At 41.9% G+C, this 18,761-nt stretch overlaps 1 protein-coding gene and 1 pseudogene across 1 annotated transcript in view; one reads left to right on the top strand and one right to left on the bottom strand.

Moving 5' to 3' along the window:
* Positions 1-2,790: 2,790 nt before the first annotated feature.
* Positions 2,791-18,761, bottom strand: part of slc30a6 (solute carrier family 30 member 6) — a 68,231-nt gene continuing 52,260 nt past the window's right edge. Inside the window, exon 12 of the mRNA XM_072437262.1 lies at positions 2,791-3,855. Within this exon, the coding sequence (XP_072293363.1) occupies positions 3,304-3,855 (552 nt within the window). The 3' untranslated portion in view covers positions 2,791-3,303. The remainder of the gene's footprint in view (positions 3,856-18,761) is intronic.
* LOC140351423 (uncharacterized) lies at positions 10,730-16,168 on the top strand (annotated as a pseudogene).

The raw sequence follows: 18,761 nt of genomic DNA, 5'->3' as shown, positions 1-18,761 counted from the left end.
CTCCACACCAGACCGTCCAAACAATTTTGAAATAAATAAAGAGAAAGAGAGATCATCATTTGACCCACTTAATACCAAAGAAGACCAAGGGATGCGTAAACAAGGAAAGCACAATACGTAACCAAAAAAAACAAAACAAAGGGTTCAGATAATGCGGACGATCTGCAGACAGTAAGCGCTGAGATGTGTGAAGGACAATAATATGAAAAAAAAGCGCTTGGATTTGGAGTCCAGATCACGTTGTCCAAGCCTTCGGCTTTTGGGGGTCTTGGAGGGAGAAGGACAGGATACAGAAAGCTTTTCAGGAGCAGCAGCTAAACCACGATATATATATATATATATATATATATATATATATATATATATATATATATATATATATATATATATATATATATATATATATATAATATTGAGATTGGTGTTGCGCCGGTGGCTCCTGTGCAGGCCTTACTGGCAGATAACAGGCAGTTGAGTCATTTGGGGTAGGTGGCTGATAAAAACCAAACAAAGAGGTTAAAATCGTAAATTGGTTGAATTATCATCAAAATGTCCCACCCAACAGCACAGACAGACAGATTTAAGGTCTGGACAACAAAAGGTGTACCTTCTTTTTTTTTTTTTTACCAGATTGTAAAAGAAGATCATCTGACAAGCTTTGATGAGTTCAAAGAATCCTTTTTAGATATTTAGAAATAAGGAGCTATTATAACTAGAAAATTTGCAATGGCTGAAGCCATTGCTAGAGTGTCTGCGTCTCTCCTCATCTCCCTCTCTCTCCCCCTCCCTCTCCCCAACCTCCCCCTCCCGTGTGTGTAGGTGTGTATGTCTCCCTCCCTCCCTCTCTCTCTCTCTCCCTCCCTCTCTCTCTCTCACTCCCTCCCTCTCTCTCTCTCGCTCGACTGGCTCCGTCACAAAAGCCTAAAGAATAAAGTCTAAAGAATTCCGCAGACACTCATTTAAATGGGGAAAAAGTACTAATACTTTTGACAATTCTGCACAAAGTACAAGTTGTTCAAATGTCAAAAGTAATAGCACACGTACTACTGTGAAAGCCATCATAATGAAATCGGTTGAAGCGTTAAGGAGTTGAAACTGGCTAAATGGAAAATCATGGAAAATATAATAATAAAAAATTCGTGACATCACTCAAAATACAAGAACATATAGTGCCTGCGTGACATCACGCAGACGCTCAATTAATAAATCAAAAAGAATGATGACCATCAGAGCCCTTTGACTGAAACATTCATTAAAGATTCTAAAATTTTACTTTTGAGGAGACTAATATCTAAATTATACAAATGTATTTGTATTAATAGTCTGGGCAGTCCCTACTGATTACATTAAGGGTAAATGGGAGAGAGGCCCATTTTGTTCTGAATGATGAAGAGTGGGAAAGTATATTTACATCTCACTGGAGAACCACAGGATCACATGTTTGGAGGGAATTCAGTTGGAAAAGTTCTGCTTCTTTTTTGTACCTCACGGCTCCATTTAAGGTACACTTTTACTCTCCATTTATATTAATAATCTGTCCGTCAAGTGTGAAGTATAATTTTTATGTGGACGACACAGTACTTTACTGTTTGCATTGTCTGAGTCTTTATAGCTTGCTTTCTCAGTGATGCAGTATAGAAATTCCTTAAGTTTTAAGCGGAATTCAGAAAAAACTAAAGCTATGGTACATGGACACGCGTTAACAGAGAGTAACCCCCTTAAGACCTTTCAGGAAAACTATATTGAATTAGTCTCAAATTATATATACTGGTACCTTGGTTTTATTCTAGATCATACAAAAATTTACTCAAATTGAAGGTAAAGCTCGGGTTCCTTTATTGTGATAAAGCCTGTTTTACCCTTGAAGCTCGTAAATGTCTGGTATTGGCCACTTTTATGCCTTCATAGGATTATGGCGATGCTCTTTATACAAATGCTACTGCAAAATATCTGGAATCCTATGATAGTGGGCTTTGAAATTCACAACAGGTTGTTGCCGGCTCATCCACCACTGTGGCCATACAAGACATAAGCCTTACAGCCGCCTTACAGCCTTCTTTGGATGCCATTCACACATTGAATGTTTTAGTGTATGAAGTAATATGTAAATGTGAGCCCTATCTACTTGTGTGCCCTCGTGCAGAGAGTTATGATCCGCACTCGGATATGTAGTTTGTTGGTACCCCGTCTAAGTACTGACTGCTCCTGCATCTTGGAACTCCCTTCAAGTGGACTGGTCTCGCTAAGCGGTTTCTAAACGATAAAAGAAAAGAGAATCCTATTAAAATCCTATTATTATCCTTTATTTTTTTGCATATTTGAAAGTGCGTTATGGTTTACTTAATTTTGCCTCCAGTCGCCTCTGGAACATCTAGAACATCCTTATGACACAGCATATTGTCCACCTCTAACACACAAACCTGCACAAACAAAGATGACGCCTCTCCTCTTTTGTTTCGTTTGGTGGTGCCCTGGTGTGGAGGTTAGAATTAGCTTTTCAACACATGGTAGACCTGGCCTGTCTGCTCTGTTTGCAGTCAGACACACGCCATCCATCGATCCACGCACTTGTCCGAATGCTCCCCTGCCTGACGAAGAGGAACCCTCACTTGGGCCCACAGGGACCAAATCATTAAAAAAAACTAAATAAAAGGTTGGAATATTATAAATATAATAATAAAAAGTTCTTACAGATGAAAATCAGAAGTTGTTTATTTAATTTTACATGATGATTTAAAAATAGTGTTGTCTTTGTTAATAGGAGCATGGTGAGTTGGTTTAGAATTACTTTGCTGAACCATTATCTGCCGAATCAAAACACATCTGATTTTGCAATAATGCTATGAAATACAAAGGTTTGGTGTAAGATATGGATCAGAAATAATGATATGGTCCAGAAATATTGTTTTACTTACAATACAATGATCTGACTTACAATGATCAACACATTGTTGCAATGCATTTAAAACCATCGTTAACGTCTTTCTATGAAATGAAAGAATCTTGCTTCATTTGTTTTAGACACAAAACCCCCATTTGTTTAAACTCAATCCAGATGGAATTATAGTCAACTCAATGAATAAAGTATAGTATAAAGATAATGGAATGCAGCATGTGTCACTTCAAAATATATATTCCTTTGTAACAAATAAGCTCTATTAGAGCTCTCATACTGAGGTCCACTCTCAACATCCTGATAAAAAAAAATTAAGAATAAATCGTAACAACCTCTTTCCGTTCAGGTTCCCCTTGCACCCAAATAAATAGCTACGTTTTTTCATGAAAAAATACTCAAGTCCAAGTTCAGGGCCTGTACTGCCTGTACTGAGCCTGAGAGCCCAGAGGAGTAGATCCGCTGAACCTCAGAGGAGTTATGGCCCCTCCATAAGCAGTCCTGTAGATCTGAGAGGACAGCCCCAGCCCAAAGCCCGTTTCTAGGGGCCGGGTGAGCCCCTGTCCCAGCGGCCCAGTGAAAGAGGAGCCTGTGTACCCCAGGCCCACAGTGTAGGGCCGCTGCATGTGGTGTCCTGGGGCAGACAGCAGCACAGGCTGGGCGTTCTTTCCAGGGGTGTTGAAGGAGAACTCTGGAGGGGGGCTAGTTTGTTTGGCCGGGGTGGAGGTCAGAGGGTCCAGCTCCAGAGGGTCCACGGAGGGCAGGGGACTGTAACCCTCACTTGGGCCCACAGGAGGCAAAGAGGGAGAGGCCAGAGCCCCTGTGAGCGGTGGTCTGCTCCAATCATCTTTAAAGATCTGCACTGTCAGAGTGGACACCAGAGGCATCAGACGGTTGGTCACATGCGCTAGGACAAGCTGCTCGTTGGCATCACGACGAATGCGAACATGGGCAGAGCCAGCCTAGAGGAGAGGGAGGGGCGAAAAAGACAGACAAAAATATTAGACTTCATGAATTCAAGTTGCTTTTGCTGCTGTGATACAGGAAAGCATTGATTTGCATTTCAATGAAAGCTCTAGGTTCAGTAAGTGACCATAAAGACCAAAGCGCAAAGGTAAATTTTGATAAGCAAAAAAAGCCACCTCCATTATATTCCATGAGCATGCACACAAGGTGCTTGTACCTTGATTGGAAATTGTAGAATTTGGACGTGACACAGTGGCTGAAAATCTCTTTGCACTTCTGCAGTAAGTAAAGATGGGCTCTGCACTGTGACTGACAAAATCAGTGTTGTAAAGTTTCAAAATAAGAGGGACGAGAGCTGCAGGAGGCAAATTATGGGCCACCACATGCTCCAGTGTGAATTGGTCTTTAACATTACATTTAGTAACATAATTTAATTAGGTTAATTTAAACTCATTGTTTGAATACTTTGGAAAGACTAAAGCTGAGGACACAGTACATGACTTTAAGCCAGATTTTCAGTCACGCTTAGTCATCACTAGTTGAAGACTCCAGTCGCAGTCATTGAAACATGTTGAATTAAAAGCCTGGTTTTTGCGGTGCTCCAGTACAGCGGGATGTTTGCTGACTCTCCTGTGCACTTACAGAGCCCAGCAGCCAATAAAAATAATTGGAAGAGACGCGTTCCGGAATGATGGCTTCCGAGCTCAGTTGTGTCTGTCGCGCTGCGGTCAAATCCAATAGATTTATCCATCTTTATTTTGAGTTCACTTTACGCAAGTTATAGTGTGTTATAATAATTTTACAGTCTATGTCTGTTTTTTATCTGGTGTGCTTAGAGAACAAGTTTACTCAATGTCAATAATGAATGAATTTAGTGCTCCACATGCAAGCACAAAACAAGATAAGAAATAAAACTGTAATTTGACCAGGTGTAGGCCAAGGCTTATTGTACCCTTCTCTCAAACACGTTGGTGGACAGTTGTCATATTGTAGTACACCAGTGAACATTTATCAACAAAACTACATAATACTGCACAGGATGTCCTCAAGCATTCCAAGTTTTACTATGATAAAATGTGTTTTTATTCTGAAAAATATTTATTTAAAGTCTAATTTCACTACAGCAGGTTCTAAACTGCAGACCGCCGTATATTGCCTGTCCGCATTACGCGTGTGTCTTCGTGTTTAGCCGCGTCTAGATTCACTTCCTCATTTGACTCTGAAGCTAGAAATACACAGACCACTGTCCAACAACGTCATCTTCTACAGTGTGTCAAATACTTCCTGCTAGATTGCCCCCCGGTGGCCGTTAGCCAGTAAAAATCTATAAATGAACATCACTGTTGTAATGATCACAGACCTGTCAAGTCTCACGCATTTGGTGTGAGACTCACACATTTATGACCTGCCTCATGGCCTTTTCTCACGCAAAAAAAATAAAACCTTCAAATTATTGTACATAAAAAAAAAAAAAATGCCCTTCCCGAACGCGTCAAGCACTGTCACTATCGTCAGGAAATTTTAACGCTTCCTACAGGCCACCGTAGATCTAACTGCTGACATAAAACTAGGTCACAACAATCAAATCAATGTTTCAGCGCCCGAGTTACCGCTTCAGGAGAGGAAAGAGTCTTATGTTTAGTAAGAAAAAACAAGACAGATTTTAGGGGGCGCTTATCATTGGAGGGTACCCTCACTTCTTTGCTGATAGTGAAGATGTCAAATCCTGAATCCCTCAACCCATGCTATAAATGGGAACCCCCACAGGAAGTTTTAAAGACGGCAAAAACAGCTACCAAAGAATATAATCAGAGACACAAGAATCATTAAAATAGACCTATTGTTGTTATGACTTTCTGTAATGTTGAGATTACACTGTATACATGTACATGATTATAAAAGATGCACAAAAAGTGAATAAATATGAAGAATTCTTGTTTTACCCTTTATTTTCATTGAATCTTTCTTAAAAGTAGAATCTCACTCATAATCTGTCTTAATTTAGTAAAATCTCACTCATAGCCTCCTTGATAAGTTGACAGCTCCGTGATCACAGGGTTCAAAGAGTGGGGGAAAAAAGCGGCTTAAAGTCTGAAAAGTTTCGTATATATAATATACTTTTTCTCTGGGTGAACTTTGTCTTCAATAATTTAAGAATTGATATATATGTAAGTATGGTTTGATGAGAGAATTAAGTAAATATAAAGCATATTGGTTATATATTATATATATATATAATATACAGCAATTTTTATAGGATTGCATATTAATTTTGACACTTTCTTCTGTACATTTTGTGCTTTCCATGTACTTTTGCAATCAATGATCACTCTAAGAAATGTAATATAATTGACTCTTACCAACTGTGGTATTGTTTGCAAACAGGATGCAATTCAGAACATAAGATTCCTAATGGCACAGCCTTGTGGTACGCCACAACTCATTCTCTACGAACTAGACCCTAGTTCGTATGAAAATACTGGAGACCATCTGATAAATATTTTTTAAGCCATATTTTAAATTTTAATTCTTTTTTAATTGTGTGGTCAATGCTTTCTGTAAATATTTTTAAAAATCCAATTGTATAGAGTTTTTGATCTAATGACTGGGAAATATTTTCAACCAGATTAATAACTACCATTGTTGTGGAAATGTGTGCTCCATCCATCCATCCATTTTCTACCGCTTTATCCGGGGCCGGGTCGCGGGGGCAGCAGTCTAACCAGGGACTTCCAGACTTCCTCCTCCCCAGACACTTCCTCCAACTCCTCCGGGGGGATCCCGAGGCGTTCCCAGGCCAGCCGAAAGACATAGACTCTCCAGCGTGCCCTGGGTCTTCCCCGGGGCCTCTTCCCGGTGGGACATGCCCGGAACACCTCCCCAGGAGGGATCCGGAACAGATGCCCAAGCCACCTCAGCTGGCTCCTCTCGACGTGGAGGAGCAGCGGCTCTACTCCGAGCCCCCCCCTTGTGGCCGAGCTCCTCACCTTATCTCTAAGGGAGCGCCCAGCCACCCGGCGGTGGCTCGACCGCTTGTATCTGCGATCTTGTTCTTTCGGTCATTACCTCATGACCATAGGTGAGGGTAGGAACGTAGACCGACCGGTAAATTGAGAGCTTTGCCTTTCGACTCAGCTCCTTCTTTACCACAACTCTGCACCGATCCGCCTGTCAATCTCGCGCTCCATCCTTCCCTCACTCGTGAACAAGACCTCGAGACACTTGAACTCCTCCACTTGGGGCAAGGACACCTTTTCCGGTCGAAAACCATGGCCTCGGATTTGGAGGTGCTGATTCTCATCCCAGCCGCTTCACACTCGGCTGCAAACCGTCCCAGTGCATGTTGCAGGTCGGGGTTTGATGGAGCCATCAGGACAACATCGTCTGCAAACAGCAGAGATGAGATCCTGTGGTCCCCAAACCGGACACTCTCCGACCCCTGACTGCGCCTAGAAATTCTGTCCATAAAAATTCTGAACAGAACCGATGACAAAGGGCAGCCCTGGCGGAGTCCAACATGCACTGGGAACAGGCCTGACTTACTGCCGGCAATGCGAACACAGCTCCTGCTCCGGTCATACAGGGACCGGACAGCCCTGAGCAAAGGGCCCCGGACCCCGTACTCCCGGAGCACGCCCCAAAGGACACCCCGGGCAAACTCCCATGAACCCTCGAGCACCCGATGGAGAGTATAGAGCTGGTCCAGTGTTCCACGACCGGGACGAAAACCGCTCTGCTCCTCCTGAATCCGAGATTCGACTATCGGTCGGATTCTCCTCTCCAGTACCTTGGAATAGACCTTACCGGGGAGGCTGAGGAAATGTGTGCTCTAAAACCAAAAGGATGCTCATTTTTATATAATATAAAAGGGTTATAAACATTAAATATGTGACTGACCGTGGATTAACCAGTCACAAGTCCACCCAGAGACATTTTGAGTTATTAACATATTCTGAAAGTGTGAATTCAAAGCTATCCAATGATGTCTCATTCATGCACATCTGATCATATTTGAGTAAGTTGTGGTCATTTGAATGTATACAACTCTCAAAACCTTTCACTGAGAAAACGGGGCTCAAAGTTTTTCACCTGAGTGAGCCCAGAGTCACAGGGGGGCTCATTTGCACCTCATTGAAATAAGCCCTCCCCCTGTCACACTGACAGCACTTTCCCCCTACAGCTGTGTTGTTATTGATGTAGTGTTATTTTCATTAGGACTTGAATCAGAATTAGAAGTTACATTATTAAAATGGAAATACTTGGATTACAAAAGGCCCTGAATACCATCAAAGAATCAGAATCGGGTTTATTGCCATTTGTCGATAAACAGAATTCACAGGTGATTCAGTACATAATAAAAATGTATTAATCCAAGAATGTGAAAGTAATTTTCACGTTAACAAATCACATCTCTACCATCCAGAAGTCGGAGTTGAATTAAATATTTACTTTTGATTCAGCATTGGGGGATTAGCCAACTTTTGATTTCATGAAAACTAAACAACAACACTAAACCGCAAAGCACCATAAAACACACATAAAGCAGGCACACACAACCCACGGGTCAAGAAATACCATATATTTATAAGATTACAGAAAAACGCCGAAAAATAACCCGATAACAATATATATAGCAAAGTTTAGCTTTCAACTTAGCCCACGGCCCCCGGAGCTAAAAGCCGGTTTAGCCACGAAAACTAACGCAAAACACCATAAAACACACATAAAGCACGACCCACACGACCCACGGGTCAAGAAATGCTACATAAGTATATAATTTGTACAGAACAACGCCGAAAAATAACCCGATAACATGGTGATAGCAAAGTTTAGCTTCCAATTTAGCCGGGGCTAAAAGCCGGTTTAGCCACGAAAACCAACACAAAGCACCATAAAACACACACAACCCACATCTATAATAAAAACAGAACTGAACAGAACTTTGCTCTGAGGTGTTCACAATGTTCTCTAACTTTCTCCTTCGGTTTGTGATGAAGCAGGTTATGAGGAGTAATGAAGCGTTTGTTTTGGTGACCAGGAACGACGTGGTCTGAGACGCTTGATTTGGAAGCTCAGAGGCATTGTTTATATATATAATATATATATATATATATAATATATATAATATATAATATATATATATATATATAATATATATATATATATATATATATATATATTATACACACACACACACACACATACATCAATATAATGATCTAATCTTTTAACAAAAAACTTTGTGGAGGATAACTTTTGCAATTTTCATTTGTTTGGGACCATTTCCGTTTTAAAAGATTGATTATAGAGAGGGTAAATGGATGGACAATATATTCCATAATATTTTATACATATGGAATTATAAGTCAATTGTAAATTCAACTTGAAATAAAGGACCAATAAACTGCCTGCCATTAATGCAAATTTCTCTGTTATAAATCTCAACCATAGCCAGCCATGGACAGAAATTACAGTCTTAAGGACTTTTCTATCACGTGAAAGGGGGCACCCTGACACACATGTTCACCCAGTACATTAACCATTCACGTGCAAAACAAGCTGTAGATGCGGTAACTTGGTGTGCCCTAGGGCCAAAGGCTGGGGAAACTGCCTGTATGATGTTATGTTGTCTAATCTGCATACTACGCACACATGCTTACAACAGATTGTATTGCTTTCTTCCTGAATGGATCTCTGGCAAAACAAAAATGCTACTGTTTAGCAAGCTTTGAAGCAGATATTTGATATTTCAAACAAGGAAAAGCATGATACAGGATCAAAGTTTGGTGAAGAGGATCGGGACATCAAGACAGGAACAAGACAGTGACAGACAGTTGCATGAGAGTGCAACTGTGGCATGTGGCCCAAAGAAGTAGTAGTAAGTAAAACTATTTAATTTACCCATGCATCTAGCTGCACATATAATCTGTGCATCATAAAAGGGAAAATTCGCATGGCCCCTCATGGTCTGTAATTCTGCTTTTGTTTGTTAGAAGATGTAAAAAAAAAAAAGGTACAGCTAAAATTATCACTGTAAAGGCTTAATTTAATTGCAATTGCACATAAAACTGAACAAAAGCTTGTTTAATAAAAGTTTGCTCTTCTCCACTTTTTGCCCCAAATTGTTTGATTCTGACGAAAATTACATGTTTTCAGAGACTTTCACGACTGACTAGTTGTACTGCTACAGTCTGCTGCCAATATTTGCCTTTAAAATCTCCTTTTTATCCACAAATCGAGGTGCAAAACACTGTATGAGATGACAAAACCTGGAAAAGGCAAGGGGGCTAAACAATCAAAAACCGAAGAAAACCACAAGCTAATCATTTTAATGCTAGCGATGCTCCTGTGGGGCTGCCCGCCACCACACAGCCGAGCTCTGTCTCTGGCGGGGAGCTCCCAAGCATGTATCAACGTGTGGTCCAATAAAGTTTTCTGTGGGGCTATGAGTATTGTTTAAATTTAGCTAAAACTCTGGCAGGCTAAATGTCTTGTTCGAACAGGGCTGGCAGGGAAATAATGATATATACTTAAGAGATTTTTTGGTTTTTAATGGCTAGTACATTTCCCTGAGTTAAAAACCACACACTGTAATATTTATTCTAAAAGCCTCCTCTCCTCTAAGCTAACCCTTCCTCCCTCTCAGACTCTGGGTCTTGGTCAAACTTGGTTGAGAGCAGCCTGCTCTCTCTGCAGAGGAGTGTGGGCTGGCTGCTCCCCAGGGCAATGGTGCACTCATAAGGTCAGATCAGTTTGGACAGCGCTCCAACAGCAGTGGGCCAACAACTAACACTGTGCCACTACAACAACTTGGGCCACAACAACAGGAGCTCCACTGATAGAACCAAAACATCCTATGTCTGCAAAAGCATGGGTCAGGTACAGGCACAACGCCACCTAGAGGCAGATGCTAAGAGTGCATAATTACAATTGTATATGAAAGAACGTAAGTCAAGTAGAACTCTTTATGTAATCTTTCTAGCACTGTGTAGTTCACTGGTTAAAGTCGGGATAGCAGAGCGCCGTGCATCTTTATCGGAAAGCCAAAAAACATTCATTTGAAGTCAGTGAGGTGAAGATTCTAAGCAGGGAGAGGAGTTGCTTTGAAATAGGAGTTATGGAGGCAATTTTTGCTATAAAAGAGAATCCCTCTGTAATCAGAAATTGTTGTTTAAGGTTCAATTTACTGGTTGCATCAAACAGTACAGAACAGTCATATGATAAGCGGGTATTCATCAGTGATGAGGGAGCTACAGTCAGCAAACAACATGATTGTTATGACCTATTGACAGGGTAACAAAGAAGATTAGTTTAAGGTGAAACTAAGGCAGCGTAAACAAATAGATTAACTAAATAGGCTATTATTAGGAAACTCCTCCCTGAGGACAATTTACACGTAACTCTGCTCAATTTAAGATGTTGAAATATCCTGATTTTGTACACCTGAGAAAAGCAATGCTAATATTTGGTTCAGAATACTTTGTTTACAATTACAGAGGTCAAACATTTCCTGTAATTCTTAACCAGGTGTGTAGAGTTTCAGCTCCCTCCAAAGATTTTTTTATTGGATTTAGGTCTGGAGATTAACTACACCATTCCAGAACAGTGATCTTACAGAGACACTCCTTGGTTATCCTGGCTGTGTGCTTCAGGTCATTGACCCAGAAGCACAGCGACGACTCATCCAAGAAGTCACAAAAGACTCCACAACAACATCCAAAGAACTGCAGGCCTCATTTGCCTCAGTTAAGGTTTATGACTCCACCATAAGACACTGGGCCAAAATTGCCTGCATGGCAAAGTCAAGCGTGTCTCATTTTTGCCAGAAAATATCTTGATTATCCTCAAGACTCTGAACTGATGAGACTAAAGATGAGCTTTTTTGAAAGGTGTGTGTCCTATTACATCTAGCGTAAAAGTAACACAGCATTTCAGAAAAAGATAATCATATACCAACAGTAAAATATGATAGTGGCGGTAGTATGATGATCTAAGGTTGTTTTGCTGCTTCAGGACCTGGAATACTTGCTTTGATAAATGGAAACATGAATTCTGCTGTCCAGCCATCTGTTCGTGACCTCAAGCCGAAGCCAACTTGGGTTCTGCAGTAGGACAATGATGCAAAACACCAGCCAGTCCACCTCTGACTGACTAAAGAAAAAGAAGACTTTATAGTGGCCTAGTCAAAGTCCTGACTTGAATCCTATTGAGATGCTGTGTCATGACCTTAAAAAGGTGGTTCATGCACGAAAACCCTAAATATGCATAAAAATGATTGATTTGTGTAAAATATCCGTTCATGTAAAAAAACGTTCATGTGCACCAACAAGTCCACAATGCACAGATACCCTGGGCTGGCCAAAAACTGCTTTTTAGTCTGTGTAGTAGAACTTATTTTCTCTTGAGGTCGGCAGCCCTATGTTGACTAGTACAACTAGAAGGAGGATTAGTTGGAATGGCGGCGCCCAGACGGGCTTCTGGAAGAAAGTAGCATAATAGCATGTCTCTGTAGTTTAAGAAAAACAGGACCTCCAACAGGTTAGGGATCATCTCAAAATAGGTTGAAGCTTAAAAGAAAATTTTTTTTCGTCTCTCTCTGGACCCCCTCCCCCCCTCAAAAGACAAAAAAAAATAAATGTGTGGCATCACAAAAATTTACGCGTTGATAAAACGATAGTAGCTTGATAGACCTTGCTCACATCTAGTGAACATCCCTGAACATCCTTTGGTATGTTTATCAGTAGAAGTTATGAACTGTTTGTTTACTCAATCCACATGGTCCACGGGCCCTACGACCATCCCATTCAACCGAAATTGTGAGATTACCACATTGAGATAGTCTCAAGAGGATGCTCTAGTGAGAAACTAATGTTTCTTGTCAAAACCTGTAATTGTTAATTGCCTGTGTTTAGACCTTAGACATGCTGTCAGAATGACAGAAGCGGTACACGTGCTTTCGTCTCAGTGAGAATCTCACGTCTTCTGTGATTTGTCGAAACCTCATGCGGGGTTTGTGTTGGTCCTTCTTCCGGGTAGTGCGTAGGCACGTTACTATAGCAAAATCTCTTGATCATTTGCTGCGCCGCGTCTTGCCGCAAAAAAGCTTTTCCAACTTTTCTGCACCAGCCGCGTTGACGACGGCGACGCCCACCCCGCTTCGGGCGCGCCGTGCTCCCCCGCACGGGCCACGGCTTCCCGTGCTCCCCCGCACGCACCCGCCGCGCTCCCCCAGTACGCACCCGCCACGCTCCCCGCACGCACCCGCCACGCTCCCCGCACGCACCCGCCACGCACGCACCCGCCACGCACCTGCGCATGAAGTAAAAGGCACTTTTCTTACTGTTTGATTCAACCTGACTGATGACTGCGAGGATATGTAGTTTGTTAACAGCCTGAAATTTGAGGCAAATAATGAATCATTCATTCATGAATAATGAATGAATGTAATACATTTTTTGGCGCCAAATCTGAATCTCATTTCCTCGTGGCGTGGACTGCCGATTAGTCCTGCCACGTATTAATCATAGGATGCACCTACTGCTCACCTGCAGCCTCGTTCTGGCTCGTCCCCAGGAGAGCAGCACGTTTCCCTGTGTCTAAGCGCATTGATCTATCATCATATAGTTCCCTCAGTGTACAGGACAAAATTAAGACTTAGAAAGACAGTTCGAGCTGGCTCCGAAGAGACGGAAATCTACGGAGACGAGAGATGCGATCCATCGCGCTAATAAACAAACGCACGTGTTCGCAGCGAGGCTTTTGTGTGCCTCCGCACGGGGGCGAGTGCGCATGCGCACTTCCGCTTGAGTTCTAAACAAGGCAAAAAATCGTCCATTATGCCTTTAACGTAACAAAATGTGTGAAGATTTTCACTTTCAATTATATACAGATAAAAACGAAAAATTGGGAAATAGATTAAGAAATACATTTTGTTATTTCCACCCATTTTTATTCCAGATCCCTTTTGTCACTTTGAAAAGTTGATAGAAGATTAGGAGATGTTTGCATGAATGATTTGTTCTTTGTGTCCATCTGAATGAGCAGATAGAAAACAGGAGACGCTCTTTGACTCAGCCCAGTGGAGAGAAAGGGTTCGGGGCCAAATAATATCTCTGCATGAACGTTAGACTGTAGTAGGTATTCATCACAATGCAGGGACTGAAATCTGTATATTTGCTTTGTGGGGGAGGTAAATCCTTCAGTATTAAATCAATGACATTGCTTAAAGTTAAAGAGACTGTACCAGATTTTTTTCATCTAATTAATAGCTTGCCTTAGAACAAATATATTGTAAAAGTAGCTCTTAGCACCGCTGTGTGCTGTCTGTATCTAATTGGCGACGCGTTCAGATATGTTGAGGTCTCCTGCAGCTGAAGCGTAGCAGCCGCCGCAGCAGCCATTCAGAGCTGACGCTCTAGTGACGTACGTATTGCCCCTCGCATTTCCGGTATTCCCCGTGGAATTCCCCAAGAAGCGCCACTTTTTCCTTGCTCGTCATCAATGGCAGACGAACGATTGATTGTGGCCGTGTGTGGGAGAAAGGAACTGTACGATGTATTCACGGTGGAATACAGAGACCGGCGCCTCCGTGTGAGGGTGAAAACAACACTCTCGATATCCGCCATTTTACACAATGAAAGGCCACACCGTCAACAACTCCACTGCTCATGCGACAACACCTCTACTGCGCATGTGCGCAGACAGCTCAAGCGCGCCATACGCGCGCCTGTGTACAGTGGCCAGGGCGTCAATAGCGCGTGTCCGGTGCGTAACCTTTCAAATTCTGCGTCGGGCGCGATTAGGCCGCGGCGGTCTGTACGTAGCTTAAGACTAACACAGAGCTTTTCTCCGGGACGCCCCTGGGATGGACACAGCCCCCACCCTTCCATCACAATATATATATATATATATACACATATACATATATATATATATATATATATATATATACATATATATATATACATATACATATACATATATATATATATATATACATATATATATATACATATACATATATATATATATATATACATATATATATATATATATATACACACACATATATATATATATCTTTTTTTTTACACTGATTTCTGAACATAAAACAGACTACAAATGTTAAATTTCAACCCATTTAGTTACAGTATAGCAGGGGTGCTCATGGGCCACATGCAGCCCCTGGGACGTTTTAATCCGGCCCGCAAAACATTTCTAATTTGTATTTATTAATTTCTGATGGATATATAGCCTTTTTTATCGCTAGAACAACGAGTCTCACTGTCCTTTGAAGCAGCCACCCCTTCCCCGTGCTGCTTAGCGCTGCAGGAGCAAGTGACGAGGGCTGAGAAGGGTGGGGGAGAGCTGGGGGAGAGCTGAGAAGCTGAGAAGTGCCGACGCGCATCACGCACTAAAGGGGTTACGGAGTTAGAAGCGTGGATCCGCCGTTTAGAGGAGCTAAAGTCCATCTATAGCCAGGCTCTAGCATCAGGTTTACCGGACCGCGCTATAGGGCGTAGCATTAGCATTAGCATTAGCAGTAAGGCTGAGCTCAGCCCCTCAGCGTCTCCCGTGCAGCCGGGACTAGACCAGGAATAGAATAGAGACCAATTTGTGACAGTTCGGAGGGGGCAAAGCACTAAACGCCGAACCGTAGTGCACCGTAAGCTTCCCGTCTACAATAGGTTTTCTCCCCTCAGCGATCACACGCCCGCTGAACAGACTAGAGAAACTCTTGTAATCGGGAGTTCTATAGTCAGAGACGTGAAGCTGCCAGCTGCTAGCGTTAGGTGTTACCCGGGGGCCAGAATGGGTGACATCGAAGGAAATCTTAGGCTCCTAAAGCAGAGTAGACAGAAGTTCCGTCGAGTCGTGATTCACGCAGGCGGTAACGACGCCCGGCGGTGACAATCAGAGGTACTCAAAGTTCAAGTAGTTGCGGTGTGTGAATTGGCGAAGTCAATGTCAGACACTGTAATATTTTCTGGTCCTCTGCCCAATCGGATTAATGCTGAATTTTACAGCCGTCTTTCAGTATTCAACAGCTGGTTATCTAGATGGTGCCCTCAAAACAACGTAGTCTTTGTTGATAACTGGAGTGCATTTTGGGGAAAGCCGGGGCTCATACGCAGGGATGGCATCCATCCGACTTCGGAGGGTACATCCCTATTAGTTCGGAATTTGACCGATAGTCTTTGTCGTGTTAAGTGACCACCTAGGGATGAGCCCCGGGCGCAGAGCAGCAGTGTAAGACGCTTCTCTGTCGCTGAACTCTCGCCCGCTCTGTCACATGTGAAGTGTTCAGATTCAAGACAGATAGAGACTAAGTGTCCATCGTACAAATAATGCAAAAAAGTCACATCTAAGAAAAACTATTTCAGGCGTCAGACCAAATAACTTAAGAAAAATAACAATCACAAATATACAAATGTATAAGCACGTAAAATGTGGACTGCTAAACATTAGAGAAATTTCCTCCAAATCGCTTTTAGTTAATGAATTAATTGGTGACTATCTTCTTGCTCTTCTAACGTGGCTTCAACAAGACGATCATGTCAGACTAAATGAGTTCACCCCTACCACCCATGTTAACTTTCACACCGCCAGGAGCACAGGCCGGGGTGGTGGTGTGGCAGTGATCTCACACTCAAATCTATTCATGAGCCCTAAAATTAACAATGCATTTCACTCATTTGAAAGCCTCATGCTGTCAATCACATGTCCAAATATGAAAAACCAAAAAGGAGTTTTGTTCATAGTTATATACCGACCTCCTGGTCCCTATTCAGAGTTTTTTAACACAGTTTTCTGACTTTATATCAAACTTAGTGCTAGCCTGGGATAAAATAGTTATAGCTGGAGACTTTAATATCCATGTGAACGTGAGTGACTCTCTCAGTAATGCCTTCAGCGCCTTGTTAGACAGCATTGGTTTCACTCAAAATGTAAATAAACCGACTCACACTCATAAGCACACTCTGGATCTTGTCCTAACGTATGGAATAGAGATTAGTGACCTCATTGTCTTCCCTCAAAACCCTATATTGTCAGATCATTTCCTAATTACCTTTCAGTTTATTCTTAAAGATCATCCAGCCCCACAGAATAAAGTTATAATGAAACGGACGATATCTGAAAAATCAATCTCAAAATTCAAAAAAATAATAGAGCCAATATTCAGTGACATGTCATGTGATCCTGCTGAGAACAGATTTAGTCCCAGTATAAGTGATCAATTTGTCGACTTGACCATGAATTCTCTGAAGTCTGCTCTTGATGTTGCAGCACCTAAAACAGAAGGTCATTAGGCAAAAGCGCGCCTCCCCATGGTACAACCAAGAACTGCGTTCACATAAACAGAGTTAGAAAACTAGAAGGATTATTTCATCACACCCACACAGAAGAATCCCTAAAAGCATGGAAAAGTTGCCTGCTGTCCTGTAAGGCCCAAACCAGATACTATTCAAATCTAATAGAAGTCAACACAAGTAACACTACATTTCTTTTCAGCACTGTGGCCAGGCTAACAAACTGTCACAGAGCCCTCAATCCCAGCTTCTCTCAGCTCTGATGATTTCCTCCTATTTTTTAACAATAAAATAAAAACAATCAGAGATAAATTAGATGAAATTACCCCCGCTATTAGCCCTGAACAAGCCCAAGCTGTAAATCTAACGTCCCATATAAATCCACCTGTAAATTTAGAAAGGTTCACAGCTGTTGATCAAGTAGAGATAACTTCAGCCATTATGTCCTCTAAAAGCTCAACTTGTGTCCTAGACCCCATTCCAAGCAGACTCCTCAAAGACATTCTCCCCCTAATTATAGACCGTATTCTTAATATAATAAATACTTCCCTCGAAAGTGGCTATGTTCCACAGTCCTTCAAACATGCAGTCATTAAACCTCTTCTGAAAAAGCCTAACCTAGATCCCGACCTATTGGTAAACTACAGACCTATTTCAAATCTTCCCTTTGTCTCAAAAATCCTTGAAAAAAGTTGTAGTAAAACAACGTTGTCGCCACCTGCAGGACAATAACTTATTTGAAGTCTTCCAGTCAGGGTTCAGAGCCCACCACAGCACTGAAACTGCACTAGTTAAAGTCACAAACGATTTGTTATTAGCCGCTGATGATGGACTGGTCTCAATCCTGGTCCTGTTGGTCCTCAGCGCAGCGTTTGACACCATCGACCACAACATTCTACTGCAGAGGTTAGAATGTGATGTAGGTGTCGGAGGAACAGCCCTTAGCTGGTTTAAATCGTATTTATCTGATAGGTACTAATTTGTTAATGTAAACCAGAGCTCCTCACCATGCTCTAAAGTAATTTACGGTGTGCCACAGGGTTCGGTACTCGGTCCAATTCTGTCTACTCTTTATATGCTGCCGTTTGGCAACATTATCAGAAAGCATGGCATTAACTTCCACTGCTATGCAGATGACACTCAGCTGTATTTATCAATGAAACCTGATCAGAGCGATCAAGTAGACAGACTTAGTACTTGTGTGAAGGAGATAAAAACCTGGATGACACTAAACTACCTGCTTCTTAACCCTGAAAAAACTGAGGTCATTGTGCTTGGCCCTAAGCATCTACGAGACGCTCTATCTGAGCAGATAGTCACACTGGACAATGTCAGTTCTACTGTAAGAAACCTTGGAGTCTTATTTGACCAGGAGCTCTCATTTAAAACTCATATAAATCAAGCCTGTAAAACCGCCTATTTCCATTTGCGCAACGACGAGATTAGACTACTGTAACTCCCTGCTCGCAGCGTGTCCTAAAAGCTCCATGAAAAGCTTTCAACTGGTTCAAAATGCAGCAGCAAGATTACTAACAGGAACTAAAAGAAGAGAACACATTACGCCGGTGCTGGAGTCTCTTCACTGGCTCCCC

The sequence above is a fragment of the Eucyclogobius newberryi genome, unplaced genomic scaffold (genome assembly GCF_026437365.1).
Source record: "Eucyclogobius newberryi isolate DKJ021-1_F unplaced genomic scaffold, fEucNew1.0.hap1 SCAF_8, whole genome shotgun sequence".
NCBI lineage: Eukaryota > Metazoa > Chordata > Actinopteri > Gobiiformes > Gobiidae > Eucyclogobius > Eucyclogobius newberryi.
This window is presented reverse-complemented; position numbering and strand designations above follow the sequence as displayed.